Raw genomic sequence first — 19,846 nt, 5'->3', positions numbered from 1 at the left:
CAGTTTGCATACACTTTTAGAAAAAAAGGGAGAAAAGAGACTTCATTTGTTTGAGTAAAGTCTGTACATTCGATTTTCTCATAATTCAAATCTCTGTACCTTCCTGACAAATGATGTTAAATCTGCTATTGACACTCCTGTCATTCCGTTGAGTAGTGACTAACAATTCTAGTACTGTGAAAGACTACATGTTCACGTCTGCTTTGATCAACTGAATCAGCTGTTTTCTCAGGTCATTGATCCAGCTCTGGGTGGCCGAGTGGTAAACGCACTTGCGCTCGGAAGCGAGAGGTTGCGAGTTCGACCCTGGGTCAGGGCGTTAGCAATTTTCTCCCCCCTTTCCTAACCTAGGTGGTGGGTTCAAGTGCTAGTCTTTTGGATGAGACAAAAAACCGAGATCCCTTCGTGTACATTACATTGGGGTGTGCACGTTAAAGATCCCACGATTGACAAAAGGGTCTTTCCTGGCAAAATTGTATAGGCATAGATAAAAATGTCCACCAAAATACCCGTGTGACTTGGAATAATAGGCCGTGAAAAGTAGGATATGCGCCAAAATGGCTGCGATCTGCTGGCCGATGTGAATGCGTGATGAATTGTGTAAAAAAATTCCATCTCACACGGCATAGATAAATCCCTGCACCTTGAATATGTGCGCAATATAAATTGCAGAAAAATAAAAATTAAAAAAATAAATAAATCCCTGCGCTTAGAACTGTACCCACGGAATACGCGCGATATAAGCCTCATATTGATTGATTGATTTTTCTGCCTTTACTAGAAAATGAAACTGTTTACTAGCTAGCCTATAAATCTTGGTGATCGATCATCTTCTGATTAAAAAACACTTACTTTTCAGAAGTCTTTTAACACTTTAGTGAGACCTCTTAGACTCTTTTTCAACCCAGAAAACAGTGTGTTTTTCATTAGTCTTTTTTTCCCCAGCAGATTGAATAGTTAGAATGCAGAATATGTATAATCATGATAAGGTTGAATTCTTCGAGCAAGACATTGTATTATTGGATTGTCATTGTAAGCAGTGGTATACATATATTTGTAAACATCTACCTTCAGTAGCTGTTTCATGTATAATTTCATGAAGGGTACTTGGAAGTGTACCGAGCTCTTTTGGAACAGTCATGAAGACAGAATGTGAAATTATATAAAGTTTGTGTGCATTAGAAGGGAAAATAGCATTAATGTATACATAAATTGTAATGTTCATGCAGATTTATTTTGTTGCAAAAAGAAAGGATTTGAAATCTTATAACAAGGTCAAATGATCCTATGTCAATTGCTACCATCACATGTATACATATATTCTGTAGGTGGATGGCACACATAGAAAAACAAAAATGGTTGTAGTCATTTTAGTGGCTCGCCATCTTTGGAGAATTAAAGATTAGCAGCGTCTACAACTGATCTAATTCTCGTTTTGTTCATTTCCTCATTATTATTTGACAATTAACTTCAAAGCCTACAAGGTCCAGGCTCTAGTGAATGTTTTGTTTTGTCATTGGTTCAACGTTAAAATAAAATGAATGAAAATAAGTTCAACGTTAACAATAAATCACCCATTTGTGTATATTTATTGTCGCAAGCAAAATTGACCTTGTGGACAATAATGACTCTAATTTTGGGTGAAAACAGCCCAGGAGCAGGGTAGTGATGAGGCAAGCACTGCAGCCACGGAGCAGCAACAGCAAAAAGTTGCCGAATCAGGAAATGAAGAGAAAGCCACTGAAGGTTCTGAGGAGACTCCAGCACAGCCTCAACAGAACGAAGGTACAGCGGACCCCCCCCCCCCCCCCCCCCCCCCCCCTTCTAAAAAAAATCTGAACAAAACAGGTCTTAAAAGGGATTTAATGGGATTCTCATAGTCTTGAGCCAATGTGAATACAGTGGACCCTCCCGTTTAAGACCTCCAAAAATCGGAGAAAAGCAGGTCTTAACAAGTCGCGTAAGGCAAAATTACTACATTTAGTCAAGCTGTGGAACTCACAGAATGAAACTGAACGTAGTCCGCCGCTAGTGCAAAAGGCAGTGAAAGTGACGAGCCTGTTTGGCGCGGTAGCGATTGCGCTGTGCTTCATAGCACGCTTTACTGTACCTCTCTTCGTTTTAACTTTCTGAGCGTGTTTTTAATCCAAACATATCATATCTATATGTTTTTGGAATCAGGAACCGACAAGGAATAAGATGAAATAGTTTTTAAAACGATTTCGGAAATTTAATTTTGATCATAATTTTTATATTTTTAATTTTCAGAGCTTGGTTTTAATCCAAATATAACATATGTATATGTTTTTGGAATCAGAAAATGACGCAGAATAAGATGAAATTGTTTTTGGATCGTTTAATAAAAAAATAATTTTAATTACAAGTTTCCGATTTTTAATGACCAAACTCACTCATTAGTTTTTAAGCCACCAAGCTGAAATGCAATACCAAACCCCGGCCTTTGTCGAAGATTGCTTTGCCAAAATTTCAATCAATTTAATGGAAAAATGAGGGTGTGACAGTGCCGCCTCAACTTTTACAAAAAGCCGGATATGACGTCATCAAAGGTATTTATCGAAAAAAAGAAAAAAACGTCCGGGGATATTATACCCAGGAACTCTCATGTCAAATTTCATAAAGATCGGCCCAGTAGTTTAGTCTGAATCGCTCTACACACACACACACACAGACAGACACACATACACACACACACACACACACACATACACCACGACCCTCGTCTCGATTCCCCCCTCTACGTTAAAACATTTAGTCAAAACTTGACTAAATGTAAAAAGGAGGATCGAGTCTTAAAATGGGGGTAAATTTACAGAACAACAAAAAGTCTGAAAAAACATGGTCTTAAAAGGGAGGAAGTCTTAAATTGGGGGGGGGGGGTCTTAAAACAGGGGTTCAACTGTATCTACAGTGGTACCTATAAGAAGCTTAACCTCCCAATACTACAGGGCACCAGCTGATCTGTTGTCCCCTTGTCTTAAAAGGCTGTCTACTATATATGTTACAGACACTTTGGGCATCCTTTTACACAGTGTTGTTTACAAACTCCAAACCCATCTATTCATTCTTCTAGTTCCAGGTGGAGAGGAGCAGAAAGCGGAGCAAGCTGAGGAACAGAAGCCAGCAGAGGGAGATGCGGTCATTCAGATTGAAGACAGCGAGGAAAACCCGACAGAAGAGACGACTGAAACAGCAGAGAAGAAGGACAGCCAGGAAACAGTTATGAAGGAAGATATAAGTGCTGACCCGGACCTGTCTAGAGGTACTGGTTGTTTTGTGGCTGGAGATCGATGTTCAGTGAGAAAGATCTGTGTTCTCACAACTTTTTCTTCTTTATTTTTGTTGTCGGAGTTATTACCTGAGTTCTGAGTTCTGCCCTCTCATGTGCTCCATTCCCCTTCTCTCTTCTTTTTACATTTAGTCAAGTTTTGACTAAATGTTTTAACGTAGAGGGGGGAATCGAGACGAGGGTTGTGGTGTATGTGTGTGTGTGTGTGTGTGTCTGTCTGTGTGTGTGTGTAGAGCGATTCAGACCAAACTACTGGACCGATCTTTATGAAATTTGACATGAGAGTTCCTGGGAATGATATCCCCGGACGTTTTTTTCTTTTTTTCGATAAATAGGTATTAATAGGTAACATGCGCCTTGAGTCGCCTTGTGTGGTGAGATACGTGCGCGATATAAATCCTCGTAAATAAATAAAAAAATAAAAAAAATAAATACCTTTGATGACGTCATCCGGCTTTTTGTAAAAGTTGAGGCGGCACTGTCACACCCTCATTTTTCAATCAAATTGATTGAAATTTTGGCCCAGCAATCTTCGACGAAGGCCGGACTTCGGTATTGCATTTCAGCTTGGTGGCTTAAAAATTAATCGATGACTTTGGTCATTAAAAATCTGAAAATTGTAAAAAAAAAAAAAAATTTTTTAAACGATCCAACTTTATGTTTATCTTATTCTTCATCATTTTCTGATTCCAAAAACATATAAATATGTTATATTCGGATTAAAAACAAGCTCTGAAAATTAAAAATATAAAAATTATTATTAAAATAAAATTTCCGAAATCGATTTAAAAACAATTTCATCTTATTCCTTGTGGGTTCCTGATTCCAAAAACATATAGATGTGATATGTTTCGATTAAAAACACGCTCAGAAAGTTAAAAACAATAGAGATAAAGAAAAGCGTGCTATCCTTCTCAGCGCAACTACTACCTCGCTCTTCTTGTCAATTTCACTGCCTGTGCATCGAGCGGTGGACTGACGATGCTACGAGTATACGCTCTTGCTGTAAAAATGCAGTGAGTTCAGTTTCATTCTGTTAGTTCGACAGCTTGACTAAATGTTGTAATTTCGCCTTACGCGACTTGTTTCTTATTTTCCCCAAATTACCCTATCCCTCACACCCCTTTCCTCTTGCCCTGCACCCCCTTACCATCCTCACTTCCCCTCCTTCATTTTCTTTGTAGAAAATACAGTGATTTTGCATGTTTATTTGGTGTGATTTTTCTGTTTGTCTTAGATTTTTTTAGGTTTGGTAATTGGAAGGTACTTTTATTGATTTTAGTTCCTATTAATTTTCTGGAGTGTGCATAAAATAAGAAAAGAAAGGTTTGCTAACATTTCATTGATAAATCACTTCTCAACTCTCCTCTTGCAGTATTACTTGTTTGTTTGATTTTTTTGCATTTGAAATGATAGTTTCATTGCTGCTGTACTCGTAACAGTATTAGTTTTCCTCCAGACCTACTAACAACACAGATTTTGTTTTATGATTCCCGCCATGTTTTTTCAAGTGTCGTTTTCAGTTTGGAATTGTGTACGTCTGTTCCCTTGGGTTCTAATATACTGACACTCAATCTTTCTTCCCCCACCCTCCCTGGGGTGCCACGTAGACGTGGACATAACAAATGAGATTGCCAAGTCAGCTCTACAGCCGCAAGCCCCTCAACTGACTGCGGGAGCCACTGGGCGGGCCAGTATCACCTTCGCTCAGGGGACAAACTTTGAGCGAGATAAGACAGGTGACTCTGGTTACTTGAGCTGTGGTTTTTGTACAGCGACACCACCTTTTTTAAGGTCTCCACAAATATGACAGAAGGGAGTGCAGAACCAAAAATGGATTTGTATTTCTGAAAGCACTTTAGTGTGTTAATTAATGGGTGTTTGCAATATTGTATATATAGTGATTAGAGTACTCCATATTCCTGCTTGTGCAAGTTAAATTATGTGGTTACCATTCATACTCTATTTTTTTTTCCCACAGATAATATGTATGAAAAATATTCACAGTATTCTACATCGCTACTCATGTAAAAATAACAGTCAAATATGTCCGAAAAAAGTATCAAAGACGATCACAACAGTCTGTGTATAATTTACCACAAACTCTTGTTCCAACTGCCTAGTGGGATAAATGTACAACTTCTTTTCTCCAAATAAAGGTTTGACAGCTAACAGTGGAGGCCGCAGTCAGTCGCAGATGTCTGCCTTTGACGAGGACAACTTGAACGTGTCCCAGTTCGTACAGCTGACAGAGACTTTTCTGGGTGACGGCCCTGAGGACACTGGCTTCAGCAAGCTGCTGTCTTTTCTACGCGAGGGCTACGAGGAGACGGAGGATGAGAAGATGGAGAGGCTAATGAAGGTAGGTATTGCGTTATTACACTGGAACCTCTTTTTAGGGCCTCCAAAAGATGGAAGAAACTAATCTGGTCTTGAAAAGTCGAGGGACTCTTAAAATAAGAGTAAATTTACAGAGTCTGAAAAATGAAGGTCTTAAAAAGTGGGAAGTCTCAAATGGGAGCTTAAAATCAGAAGTTCCACTGTATTCTTAAGGAGTGAAACCCCTTTTTAAGACCATCAAAACTATTGATTGTTTTGATTTCGCTCCTTTTTTGATAATCAAAGCTTAGTTGTAGGCGATTAGCCAGCCTCGAAAGACCTGAGGCTTTGAAATTGAGATGTACAAATCACACCAAAGATCAATTGAGAATTTGTTGAGTTATTTCCACACAGGCTCGAAAGGAGGCCATCTCAGCCAATCGCAAAGTGCAGCTGGATTCGCTGTTTGAGAAATGGGACAACGACGGGTCAGGTTACCTTGACCTTGAGGAGGTGGAGGAGCTGATGATGAAGTACAAGGAGGGACAGGAGAAGGAGGTCATTACTACAGGTAGGTGCATGTTGAAGGGTCATGTTAACTGGAAATGTCCTGTATTTTCCTGGAAACATTCTCAGTTTACAAAAAATAACGTAGACAACTAGTCATACATTTCTTTTGATTTTTGTGTGTGTGTGTGGTGTATTGCTGAAAAACATATCATCAGTAGGTTACACTTGGTTTGACTGCACATGGTTGATGTAAGAGAGTGACTGTTTTTATGTGAGAACCATGAGGAGTCCACATGCTTGTAAAGAATGACTGGGTTTGATAATGGCTAGGGCGATCACTGCGTGTTGATCCTGTCATCTATATATTTGTAATCATAATTGAAAGTTTAAGTCAGTGGTATGAACTGATTTGGGCTGATTAAGGACTGTGGTAGCTGCAGCATGTGAATAACGTAAGTCATGTTTGAAAAACATTGAAGGAGTGATAGCGTATAATTTGCTACAGAAAAAGGACAAGAGTAAGCTGAGGCATTAAACTTCTTCCTGCTCGATAGAATACAGTGGAACTCCCCATTTAAGACTCCCTCCTTTTCAAGACCTTGTTTTCTCAGACTGACTGTTCATAACCCCTGTAACATGCATGACCACCATTTTAAGACTCCCTCCTTTTTATGACCTTGTTTTCTCAGATGTGTAGAGGTCTTAAAAGGTAGTCCATGGAGACTTTGTTAGTCCCTTGCTCTTTTTTGCACACATCATTTTCTTGTGCTCAGCCCGTGTGGAACTGAAGAAGCAGTCAAAGTACCAGGACAACCGTCTGAGCAAGAAAGAGTTCCGCACATTTGTCAACATGGTCATCGACAGCTTGCCTGGAACTGACGGCTTTGAGTACTTTGTGGACTTCCTTCTTAACAATGTCGAGGTTTGTATTTTGGGGAAAGTGTGGATAATTATTATATTGTTTTATGGGAGGGAGGGAGGGAGGGAGGGAGGGAGGGAGGGAGGGAGGGAGGGAGGGAGGGAGGGAGGGAGGGAGGGAGGGAGGGAGGGAGGGAGGGAGGGAGGGAGGGAGGGAGGGAGGGAGGGAGGGAGGGAGGGAGGGTGGGTGGGTGGGTGGGTGGGTGGGTGGGTGGGTGGTTGGGTGGGAGGGTGTGTGTGTGGAGTTATGTGTTTATTTTTCAGTGTTTCTGCTTCTTGCTGTCTTTATGGTCCCCACCCTTCTCCTTTCATAAAAGTGTTGGGTTTTTTTTGGTTTTTTTTTTTTGGGGGGGGGGGGGGGTTGTTGTGGTGGTGGTGGGAGATGCAATGAGTCCTGAGAGGTAAATATTGTTGCACCACATTTATTCATGAACAAGCTCAATGTTCTTTATGCTGTGCATAAAATCATTTTTGCATGTTCAGATGTGCGAGGATAGACAAGAATTTAAGATAAAAAGTTTTCCGAAACCGGACAATCAGCCAGCGCCAGCCAGCGCCACAGTCACCACCACAACCACATGAAACGTGATGGTGGGGGACAATAATATTGTTCCCGGAACGACACCGAATAAAGTGTTTCGTGAGCTGTGGCATCTGTGTGTGAGGGTGCAAACATTGGCAAACTCAGTAGTGGTGGTGTCAGGGATGACACAGAGATACAGTGGCTGGGGGGGTTTCAATGACATAGCCAGGGAGGTGAATAGGCTTCTTCATCAACAACTGAAAACGGCACACAGGATAGTGGGTTTGTTCCCCCACTACGTGGCTCTCCCTCCAGCAGAGAAGTTTGCTCAGTATCAGAAACATTTTTTAGCAGATGGGATTCATCTGTCAGGGTCGGGGCACATGCTACTGTACAGAGCACTGAGAAAAGTTCTGTTGGACAGTCGGCATATAGACCAATGAGGTAAGAAGGTGTTGTGGTTTTTCAGCGGGTGAGAGGGAAGTGGGGGCTAATAGTGATAGCCGGTATCCTCTCGTGCTGATGGCAGAACCACAATAGGGGTAGATGCAGCACGGACGGGGTACCAAGGTTTATTCCCAGACTGAAGTGGTTGGGTTCTACCGAAGACGCCAGACGCAGAGCTTTGATGCCGGGAGTGGAATAGGATGGGGTATCCTTTCCAGCTTTTGGAGTGACGTCATTGTTGGTTCTGGTTTGGTAGAACCGGTTGTGACTTCATGGGGAATGTGTATTGGTACAGCCCGTGCTGCATGATCAGATTGACAGTGTTTTCTTAGGTGTACTCTCGTGCTGAGGGCAGAACCACAATAGGAGTGTAGATGCAGCACGAACGGGGTACCAAGGTTTATTCCCAGACTGAAGTGGTTGGGTTCTACCGAAGACGCCAGACGCAGAGCTTTGATGCCGGGAGTGGAATAGGAGGGAATATCCTTTCCAGCTTCTGGAGTGACGTCATTGTTGGTTCTGGTTTGGTAGAACCGGTTGTGACTTCATGGGGAATGTTTTATTGGTACAGCCCGTGCTGCATATATATAAAAAAAAAAAAAAAAAAAAAAAAAAAAAAAAAAAAAAAAAAAAAAAAAAAAAAAAAAAAAAAAAAAAAAAAAAAAAAATAGGCCCCTGATGCTTAGTGGCCTTTGAAATGTTTCAGGATGTCGAAGCGTCCAACCAAGCGACCGGGGCGTCCCTCAAAGCAGCCCCCGAAGAGGTTTCGAGACGAGGAGGCTGAAGGAGAGGACGAAATGGGCGTGAAGGAGTCGCTAACCCAGCTCCTTGCTGAGCAGAAGGCCCTGAGGAAGGAGATTGCGGAGATTCGGGCCGCCAAGACGCCGGCGCCTGAGGCATCGCCCGCAGGATCGACCACCTCTACGGGTGGAAAATCCAACTCAGGCATGGCTGGGCACTCTGGACACTCCGATGACGAGGTTCCGGCAATTGTGTCCACATGCAGAGCCACTTCCGGTTGGGATTTCACCTCTGCCAGAACAATTGGGGGGGATAGGCGACTAGGAGAGCTGTTGACAGCCTCGTACGCCAAAGGGACACAACAAGCATATAGAAGGACCTGGGTGAGCGTGACTAGTTTTTTGAAACAGAGAGGGTTTTCTACTTCCTTGCCAATGAGCACTGCAGCGGTGTGTCTGTACATTGGTTCGTTGCATGAGGAAGGGAAGGCGGCTTCAACGGTGATGTCCGCAGTTTCAGCAATCAGTTGCGTCCATAAATTGAATGGGTTAGGGGATCCCACTATTGATTATACTGTCAAAAGACTACTGCAGGGGTGCAAAAGGGTGGGTGACAAAGGGAAGGATACAAGGTTGCCCATTACTGTCCCTATCCTTAACTCAATTATGGAGAAGAGCGAGGTGGCCATTGGGGAGAACTACGAGAAGATACGTTTCCGGGCTATGTGCACCTTGGCCTTTCACTCATTATTGCGGGTGGGGGAAATGGCGGTATCACGGGAACCAGAAAACGTATTGCATAGGGGAGATGTCCGACTGGACGGACAGGCATTGACCATAACGTTCCGCAATTTCAAATCTAGCGCAAAACCAGTTACCCATACCGTAGAGAAAGCCAAGGCAGGCGTCCCATGCGCGGTAGAGGCCATGCGGGCCTACATGAGCATTCGTGGGAACGCAACGGGGCCGTTGTTCCGAGCTATGTCGGGGGCACCCATAACGGCCAGGGAATTCAACGAGCAACTACAGTTGGTTTTCCAATTTTGTGGCCTGCCCAAACAGAACTTCAAATCGCATAGCTTTAGGATTGGGGGTGCCTCCCACATGGCTCGGAACGGGGCATCGGACGCTCAAATCCGTCAGGCGGGCAGATGGTCTTCTAACGCTTTCTTGTCTTACATCAGGGTGCACAACTGGTAGATCAGGTAAAACGTAGGGCTTCTCTCTGTGTGCAGTGCAACAGAAAGGGGGAGGTCAGGCACATGTCTGCGTGCAGTGCAGCAGAACATTAACATGGGATCACAGGTGTGCAGTGCAGCCTGGGATTATAAGAAAGTGTGCAGTGCAACTTTCCGAGAAAGGTCGATTTTGCTTGGTGGCGGTACCTGATGTGAGTCATCAGGTGGTGGCGCGTACCGCCGGATTGGTGGTGAATGACAGACATTATGTATTTAATCGATGTGCTTTAATTGGGCTAAAACACAATGTTTATTGTTTTTTAGAGTTGCCAATATAAGTTTTTTGATGATGGTCTAATGAGCGGATGCAGAAAGCGGTAGATAAAGGGAAGTAACCCGGTGACCAGTCTAGTAAAATTTGACAGCTTGTTGGTGAAGCTGGAAACAAGAACAAAAAACAGTAAGCTAATACATAGTGGACAATGCCATCTATGATGTGTAAGACAATTTTTGTTCTTGGTGAATTTATGCAAATGTACAACCCAATGTATATGATTATGTCAATCATAGTTTTTGTGGAATTTATGAAAATATTCCACTGATTTTGTATGCATTATCTGCGCTGAAAATGAACGACCTGTGGTGTCGACCAATAAACATTTTCAGCGTAAACTGGCAATGAACGTTTCATGTGGTTGTGGTGGTGACTGTGGCGCTGGCTGGCGCTGGCTGATTGTCCGGTTTCGGAAAACTTTTTATCTTAAATTCTTGTCTATCCTCGCACATCTGAACATGCAAAAATGATTTTATGCACAGCATAAATGATATTTTTGGGTGTGAAGAGAAGCGAGATTGTGGTGTATAGACGGTGCCAGAGCACAGGTCATATGCATAACTAATGAGCGGAATGCCGTCTTCCCATTGGCCAGCCGGCCCAAGATCAGTCTCTCTGCCATTTCTGCATCTGCGGTAGCCAGTGCCAGACGTCCCAAACAACTGTGCGAAACAGTTGTTTGGGACGTCTGGCACTGGCTACCGCAGATGCAGAAATGGCAGAGAGACTGATCTTGGGCCGGCTGGCCAATGGGAAGACGGCATTCCGCTCATTAGTTATGCATATGACCTGTGCTCTGGCACCGTCTATACACCACAATCTCGCTTCTCTTCACACCCAAAAATATCATTTATGCTGTGCATAAAATCATTTTTGCATGTTCAGATGTGCGAGGATAGACAAGAATTTAAGATAAAAAGTTTTCCGAAACCGGACAATCAGCCAGCGCCAGCCAGCGCCACAGTCACCACCACAACCACATGAAACGTTCATTGCCAGTTTACGCTGAAAATGTTTATTGGTCGACACCACAGGTCGTTCATTTTCAGCGCAGATAATGCATACAAAATCAGTGGAATATTTTCATAACTTCCACAAAAACTATGATTGACATAATCATATACATTGGGTTGTACATTTGCATAAATTCACCAAGAACAAAAATTGTCTTACACATCATAGATGGCATTGTCCACTATGTATTAGCTTACTGTTTTTTGTTCTTGTTTCCAGCTTCACCAACAAGCTGTCAAATTTTACTAGACTGGTCACCGGGTTACTTCCCTTTATCTACAGCTTTCTGCATCCGCTCATTAGACCATCATCAAAAAACTTATATTGGCAACTCTAAAAAACAATAAACATTGTGTTTTAGCCCAATTAAAGCACATCGATTAAATACATAATGTCTGTCATTCACCACCAATCCGGCGGTACGCGCCACCACCTGATGACTCACATCAGGTACCGCCACCAATCAAAATCGACCTTTCTCAGAAAGTTGCACTGCACACTTTCTTATAATCCCAGGCTGCATTGCACACCTGTGATCCCATGTTAATGTTCTGCTGCACTGCACGCAGACTTGTGCCTGACCTCCCCCTTTCTGTTGCACTGCACACAGAGAGAAGCCCTACGTTTTACCTGATCTACCAGTTGTGCACCCTGATGTAAGACAAGAAAGCGTTAGAAGACCATCTGCCCGCCTGACGGATTTGAGCGTCCGATGCCCCGTTCCGCCATGTGGGAGGCACCCCCAATCCTAAAGCTATGCGATTTGAAGTTCTGTTTGGGCGGGCCACAAAATTGGAAAACCAACTGTAGTTGCTCGTTGAATTCCCTGGCCGTTATGGGTGCCCCCGACATAGCTCGGAACAACGGCCCCGTTGCGTTCCCACGAATGCTCATGTAGGCCCGCATGGCCTCTACCGCGCATGGGACGCCTGCCTTGGCTTTCTCTACGGTATGGGTAACTGGTTTTGCGCTAGATTTGAAATTGCGGAACGTTATGGTCAATGCCTGTCCGTCCAGTCGGACATCTCCCCTATGCAATACGTTTTCTGGTTCCCGGGATACCGCCATTTCCCCCACCCGCAATAATGAGTGAAAGGCCAAGGTGCACATAGCCCGGAAACGTATCTTCTCGTAGTTCTCCCCAATGGCCACCTCGCTCTTCTCCATAATTGAGTTAAGGATAGGGACAGTAATGGGCAACCTTGTATCCTTCCCTTTGTCACCCACCCTTTTGCACCCCTGCAGTAGTCTTTTGACAGTATAATCAATAGTGGGATCCCCTACCCCATTCGATTTACGGACGCAACTGATTGCTGAAACTGCGGACATCACCGTTGCAGCCGCCTTCCCTTCCTCATGCAACGAACCAATGTACAGACACACCGCTGCCGTGCTCATTGGCAAGGAAGTAGAAACCCTCTCTGTTTCAAAAAACTAGTCCCGCTCACCCAGGTCCTTCTATATGCTTGTTGTGTCCCTTTGGCGTACGAGGCTGTCAACAGCTCTCCTAGTCGCCTATCCCCCCCAATTGTTCTGGCAGAGGTGAAATCCCAACCGGAAGTGGCTCTGCATGTGGACCAATTGCCGGAACCTCGTCATCGGAGTGTCCAGAGTGCCCAGCCATGCCTGAGTTGGATTTTCCACCCGTAGCGGTGGTCGATCCTGCGGGCGATGCCTCAGGCGCCGGCGTCTTGGCGGCCCGAATCTCCGCAATCTCCTTCCTCAGGGCCTTCTGCTCAGCAAGGAGCTGGGTTAGCGACTCCTTCACGCCCATTTCGTCCTCTCCTTCAGCCTCCTCGTCTCGAAACCTCTTCGGGGGCTGCTTTGAGGGACGCCCCGGTCGCTTGGTTGGACGCTTCGACATCCTGAAACATTTCAAACGGCACGAGAGTACACCTAAGAAAACACTGTCAATCTGATCATGCAGCACGGGCTGTACCAATACACATTCCCCATGAAGTCACAACCGGTTCTACCAAACCAGAACCAACAATGACGTCACTCCAAGAGCTGGAAAGGATACCCCATCCTATTCCACTCCCGGCATCAAAGCTCTGCGTCTGGCGTCTTCGGTAGAAACCAACCACTTCAGTCTGGGAATAAACCTTGGTACCCCGTTCGTGCTGCATCGACACTCCTATTGTGGTTCTGCCCTCAGAAACGTAGGGCTTCTCTCTGTGTGCAGTGCAACAGAAAGGGGGAGGTCAGGCACATGTCTGCGTGCAGTGCAGCAGAACATTAACATGGGATCACAGGTGTGCAGTGCAGCCTGGGATTATAAGAAAGTGTGCAGTGCAACTTTCCGAGAAAGGTCGATTTTGCTTGGTGGCGGTACCTGATGTGAGTCATCAGGTGGTGGCGCGTACCGCCGGATTGGTGGTGAATGACAGACATTATGTATTTAATCGATGTGCTTTAATTGGGCTAAAACACAATGTTTATTGTTTTTTAGAGTTGCCAATATAAGTTTTTTGATGATGGTCTAATGAGCGGATGCAGAAAGCGGTAGATAAAGGGAAGTAACCCGGTGACCAGTCTAGTAAAATTTGACAGCTTGTTGGTGAAGCTGGAAACAAGAACAAAAAACAGTAAGCTAATACATAGTGGACAATGCCATCTATGATGTGTAAGACAATTTTTGTTCTTGGTGAATTTATGCAAATGTACAACCCAATGTATATGATTATGTCAATCATAGTTTTTGTGGAATTTATGAAAATATTCCACTGATTTTGTATGCATTATCTGCGCTGAAAATGAACGACCTGTGGTGTCGACCAATAAACATTTTCAGCGTAAACTGGCAATGAACGTTTCATGTGGTTGTGGTGGTGACTGTGGCGCTGGCTGGCGCTGGCTGATTGTCCGGTTTCGGAAAACTTTTTATCTTAAATTCTTGTCTATCCTCGCACATCTGAACATGCAAAAATGATTTTATGCACAGCATAAATGATATTTTTGGGTGTGAAGAGAAGCGAAAATTTTCGCACAGTTGTTTGGGACGTCTGGCACTGGCTACCGCAGATGCAGAAATGGCAGAGAGACTGATCTTGGGCCGGCTGGCCAATGGGAAGACGGCATTCCGCTCATTAGTTATGCATATGACCTGTGCTCTGGCACCGTCTATACACCACAATCTCGCTTCTCTTCACACCCAAAAATATCATTTATGCTGTGCATAAAATCATTTTTGCATGTTCAGATGTGCGAGGATAGACAAGAATTTAAGATAAAAAGTTTTCCGAAACCGGACAATCAGCCAGCGCCAGCCAGCGCCACAGTCACCACCACAACCACATGAAACGTTCATTGCCAGTTTACGCTGAAAATGTTTATTGGTCGACACCACAGGTCGTTCATTTTCAGCGCAGATAATGCATACAAAATCAGTGGAATATTTTCATAAATTCCACAAAAACTATGATTGACATAATCATATACATTGGGTTGTACATTTGCATAAATTCACCAAGAACAAAAATTGTCTTACACATCATAGATGGCATTGTCCACTATGTATTAGCTTACTGTTTTTTGTTCTTGTTTCCAGCTTCACCAACAAGCTGTCAAATTTTACTAGACTGGTCACCGGGTTACTTCCCTTTATCTACCGCTTTCTGCATCCGCTCATTAGACCATCATCAAAAAACTTATATTGGCAACTCTAAAAAACAATAAACATTGTGTTTTAGCCCAATTAAAGCACATCGATTAAATACATAATGTCTGTCATTCACCACCAATCCGGCGGTACGCGCCACCACCTGATGACTCACATCAGGTACCGCCACCAAGCAAAATCGACCTTTCTCGGAAAGTTGCACTGCACACTTTCTTATAATCCCAGGCTGCACTGCACACCTGTGATCCCATGTTAATGTTCTGCTGCACTGCACGCAGACATGTGCCTGACCTCCCCCTTTCTGTTGCACTGCACACAGAGAGAAGCCCTACGTTTTACCTGATCTACCAGTTGTGCACCCTGATGTAAGACAAGAAAGCGTTAGAAGACCATCTGCCCGCCTGACGGATTTGAGCGTCCGATGCCCCGTTCCGAGCCATGTGGGAGGCACCCCCAATCCTAAAGCTATGCGATTTGAAGTTCTGTTTGGGCAGGCCACAAAATTGGAAAACCAACTGTAGTTGCTCGTTGAATTCCCTGGCCGTTATGGGTGCCCCCGACATAGCTCGGAACAACGGCCCCGTTGCGGACAACAATATTGTTCCGTAAACAGCACAAGACCAATTGTCTCACCAGAATCATCACCAGGGGTTCTTTTGATGTCTGCTTAGTAATTACGGATACTAAATCTAAATTATCTGTATGAATGACTAAGTATTTGTTCTGAAAGGCCAGCGCCCATGTCTCCAGAGCCAAAACGATAGGATACAATTCCAGTAGGGTGATATTTTGGAGTCGCCACCAGTCGGACCACCTACCCTGAAACCACTGCCTACCGAACAAAGCCCCGTATCCCACTGCCCCGGATGCATCCGTCACTAAATCCAGCTCTTCTGAGGATACTTCCTTGTTCATGAGAAAAAAGCACTTCCCGTTAAATGACTGCAGAAAAGTTAGCCAAGTCTTCAAATCCTCTTTCACCCCTTGGTTCAGCCTCACGAAGAATAGCTGAGAGCGTATGCCTCTAATCAAGTCGATCAATCTCCTCAAGAACGCCCTCCCTGGCACCACTGCCTGGCAAGCAAAGTTCAGCAACCCTATGACCGACTGAATTTCCTTCACTGTTGCTTTCTTCTTTTGTAGTAGGTTCTGTATTTCTTGGGCACACTTCGTGAGTTTTTCCACCGGCAGCCGAATTTCTCTTTCGATTGTGTCTATCTCTATTCCCAGGAATGTCAACCTCGTCTCTGGGCCCTCCGTCTTATCAGGTGCCATGGGAACTCCTATTTCCTCACACAAACCCAGAAATTTGTCTAGGTATTCTTTGCCTAGCTGCTTCGATACTGCCGCAAGGAAAAAATCATCCAGGTAGTGCACTAATGGTATCCCTAACTTCTGAACAGCAATCCACTCCAAAGCCGTGCCTAGTTCTTCGAACAAGTGACAAGACGAAGAACAACCCATCTGAAGCGAAAGATCAACATAAAAACTTCCTTGCCAGCTCAGTACGAAGAGGTTTTGGTCACTAGGGTGAATAGGCAACAACCTAAAAGCTTTCTCCACATCAGTTTTTGCCATAAATGCTGTATTTCCTACTGTCTGCACTAACTGTACTGCATCTTGCACATTGGCATATGACACTGTGGCCATGTCTTCCTCTATGAAATCATTTATGGATGCCCCCTTCGGGTGAGATAGATGATGTATCATCCTATACTTTCCTTTCGTCTTTTTCTCTACCAAGCCGATTGGAGAACATTGGAACTGAGTAAAAGGAATATGCCTAAAGGGACCTACTAACCTCCCCTCTTCTATTTCCTTCTTTATGTGCGCTTCTACTACTTCTGGCATTTCTTCTGCTGACTTCAGGTTCTTCTGAACTACACTATTTGGGGCTCCTGTGAACCCTACCCGGAAACCCTCTCTGAATCCCTGTATTAAAGCCCGCTTCTTCTGTGGATCGTACCCTTCCAGCCACTTTTCCAGCTTGTCCGCCTTCACTGGCGTGGCCCCCGTGCCCCAGTCTTCATTTCTTTCCTTCTCCTGCTTCTTTTCCCCCCCGTCCCGCTCGAAAGGGGTGCCCTTTGGCGCTGCATTTTCGGATTGCGTGTTGCCCCCCACACTGCGAGCAAAAGTGCTTGAAGCCACAATTGGGGCGGCTGCAAGATCCCTGTTCATTGAACTGGAAGCAGAAGCCCCCCACTTTGGCTGGGTTTCCACTTCCAGTCTTCCCCCCTGCGCCACCCTGCGGCTTCTTCTTTCCCCCGTCATGGGTCTGGGTGGCAGGCTCTAAGCGGGTGGTGGCGAACAGGTCCGCGTCGCTGTCCCCCCATGCCCTTTCTCCTGCAGCAATTGCGAGCCGGTAGCGGTAGTCATAGTCCCGCCAATTGCCCTGCAGCTCATGCAGGGTACACACCCGAGCAAAGTGGGCACCCAGGCCCCTGTGCACCTCTTTCGCTCTGTCCTGTAGTATAGTGGTATAAATGTTCCAGGCCTTCACCCACTCTGTGAAGGTTAACAGTTTCTTTTCTTTCTTCTTCTTCTTCTTCTTTTTGTCTTCATCGTCCTCATCCGAGTCCTCCTCCAGCATTTCCTTCGGGTCCGCGGGCAGGAGTATTGCGAACCTAACCGCCACACCGCTCCAGATCTTTTCCTTTATTGTCTTTGGCACGTGTAGGTCAATGGGCAACATTTTCTGGTTGCCGGTTGCCCACGCCTGTGTACCGCTAGTGTTAGATTGCTCACCGGAGTGTCCAGAGTGCCCAGCCATGCCTGAGTTGGATTTTCCACCCGTAGAGGTGGTCGATCCTGCGGGCGATGCCTCAGGCGCCGGCGTCTTGGCGGCCCGAATCTCCGCAATCTCCTTCCTCAGGGCCTTCTGCTCAGCAAGGAGCTGGGTTAGCGACTCCTTCACGCCCATTTCGTCCTCTCCTTCAGCCTCCTCGTCTCGAAACCTCTTCGGGGGCTGCTTTGAGGGACGCCCCGGTCGCTTGGTTGGACGCTTCGACATCCTGAAACATTTCAAAGGCCACTAAGCATCAGGGGCCTATTTTTTTTTTTTTTTTTTTTTTTTTTTTTTTTTTTTTTTTTTTTTTTTTTTTTTTTTTTTTTTATATATATGCAGCACGGGCTGTACCAATAAAACATTCCCCATGAAGTCACAACCGGTTCTACCAAACCAGAACCAACAATGACGTCACTCCAGAAGCTGGAAAGGATATTCCCTCCTATTCCACTCCCGGCATCAAAGCTCTGCGTCTGGCGTCTTCGGTAGAACCCAACCACTTCAGTCTGGGAATAAACCTTGGTACCCCGTTCGTGCTGCATCTACACTCCTATTGTGGTTCTGCCCTCAGCACGAGAGTACACCTAAGAAAACACTGTCAATCTGATCATGCAGCACGGGCTGTACCAATACACATTCCCCATGAAGTCACAACCGGTTCTACCAAACCAGAACCAACAATGACGTCACTCCAAAAGCTGGAAAGGATACCCCATCCTATTCCACTCCCGGCATCAAAGCTCTGCGTCTGGCGTCTTCGGTAGAACCCAACCACTTCAGTCTGGGAATAAACCTTGGTACCCCGTCCGTGCTGCATCTACCCCTATTGTGGTTCTGCCATCAGCACGAGAGGATACCGGCTATCACTATTAGCCCCCACTTCCCTCTCACCCGCTGAACAACCACAACACCTTCTTACCTCATTGGTCTATATGCCGACTGTCCAACAGAACTTTTCTCAGTGCTCTGTACAGTAGCATGTGCCCCGACCCTGACAGATGAATCCCATCTGCTAAAAAATGTTTCTGATACTGAGCAAACTTCTCTGCTGGAGGGAAAGCCACGTAGTGGGGGAACAAACCCACTATCCTGTGTGCCGTTTTCAGCTGTTGATGAAGAAGCCTATTCACCTCCCTGGCTATGTCATTGAAACCCCCCCAGCCACTGTATCTCTGTGTCATCCCTGACACCACCACTACTGAGTTTGCCAATGTTTGCACCCTCACACACAGATGCCACAGCTCACGAAACACTTTATTCGGTGTCGTTCCGGGAACAATATTATTGTCCCCCACCATTAGCACTATCACTCCCCATTTTTTCCGGGTGAAAATGGCCCTGTTCTGTTCTAGCATTGATTCAACGTCGCTTATTTTTCGGCCCCCTCTCCCATCGAATATCTGCTCAAAACCATCAAAACCTAAATCTGGCCGCACCCCCTCATCTGTGTTCACAAATCGCTGAAACCTCCACGTGAAAGAGTGCCCGACCACCGCACAACTTGTAAACATTTTCGCTCCCGCCGTCTTTCTTCACAAAGAAACTAGTCACGTGACCGAGCGATTCGCGTTGCCACTGCTCGGACCAATTTTAATGCCAGGAGAAGATGATACTGTCTTCTTTTCTCCCTGAACACTTTTACTGACGGCTGTCAGCTAATTGTACCATCACCGTCTACCTAGCTATCACCCTCGTTCCTTCGAGTGTCACTCCCGGCAAACGTGAAACCACGTGTTTCTGCCTACGGTGCCACGCTGTCTCCCAGTTTCCCAAACTCCAAACTTTCCTTGCAGACAACTAATTGGCCCCACTCGAGCCTATTACCGCTGTTTCGATCTCAATCGCCCCTCTCGACAATCAAGCAACAAAACAAAACAAAACAAGGTAAAAGTACGTGTACCTTCTCTTTCCAAAATCCTTGAAACGTTGAAAATTTTCGCACAGTTGTTTGGGACGTCTGGCACTGGCTACCGCAGATGCAGAAATGGCAGAGAGACTGATCTTGGGCCGGCTGGCCAATGGGAAGACGGCATTCCGCTCATTAGTTATGCATATGACCTGTGCTCTGGCACCGTCTATACACCACAATCTCGCTTCTCTTCACACCCAAAAATATCATTTTTGTTAACTCATGACTCCCTTTTTTCCA

The 19,846-nt window shown here is 45.1% G+C and overlaps 2 protein-coding genes and 1 long non-coding RNA gene across 5 annotated transcripts in view; 1 reads left to right on the top strand and 2 right to left on the bottom strand.

The window, feature by feature from the left end:
* Positions 1–19,846, top strand: part of LOC138975934 (EF-hand calcium-binding domain-containing protein 5-like) — a 42,057-nt gene that overhangs the window by 7,478 nt on the left and 14,733 nt on the right. For 2 of the 3 annotated variants that reach the window (XM_070348702.1, XM_070348700.1), the window contains exons 7-12: positions 1,651–1,785; positions 3,092–3,280; positions 4,918–5,046; positions 5,467–5,669; positions 6,041–6,197; positions 6,910–7,058. In XM_070348702.1, the coding sequence (XP_070204803.1) occupies positions 1,651–1,785; positions 3,092–3,280; positions 4,918–5,046; positions 5,467–5,669; positions 6,041–6,197; positions 6,910–7,058 (962 nt within the window). The remainder of the gene's footprint in view (positions 1–1,650; positions 1,786–3,091; positions 3,281–4,917; positions 5,047–5,466; positions 5,670–6,040; positions 6,198–6,909; positions 7,059–19,846) is intronic. The other variant, XM_070348701.1, reaches the window with a different exon arrangement.
* LOC138975956 (uncharacterized) lies at positions 11,269–13,442 on the bottom strand. Its single transcript, XR_011458826.1, has 2 exons — positions 12,739–13,442; positions 11,269–11,890 (listed from the first exon to the last, which is right to left on the bottom strand). It is a non-coding gene; the product is annotated as an uncharacterized lncRNA (long non-coding RNA).
* On the bottom strand, positions 16,233–19,821 carry LOC138975943 (uncharacterized). Its single transcript, XM_070348717.1, has 2 exons — positions 19,598–19,821; positions 16,233–17,923 (listed from the first exon to the last, which is right to left on the bottom strand). The coding sequence occupies exon 2, from the start codon at positions 17,920–17,922 to the stop codon at positions 16,939–16,941; it is 984 nt and encodes a 327-aa protein (XP_070204818.1). The 5' UTR covers position 17,923; positions 19,598–19,821; the 3' UTR covers positions 16,233–16,938.

The sequence above is a fragment of the Littorina saxatilis genome, linkage group LG9, assembly GCF_037325665.1.
Source record: "Littorina saxatilis isolate snail1 linkage group LG9, US_GU_Lsax_2.0, whole genome shotgun sequence".
Lineage (NCBI taxonomy): Eukaryota > Metazoa > Mollusca > Gastropoda > Littorinimorpha > Littorinidae > Littorina > Littorina saxatilis.
Note: the sequence above shows the minus strand (reverse complement) of the source record. Positions and strands in the feature narration are given on the sequence as shown.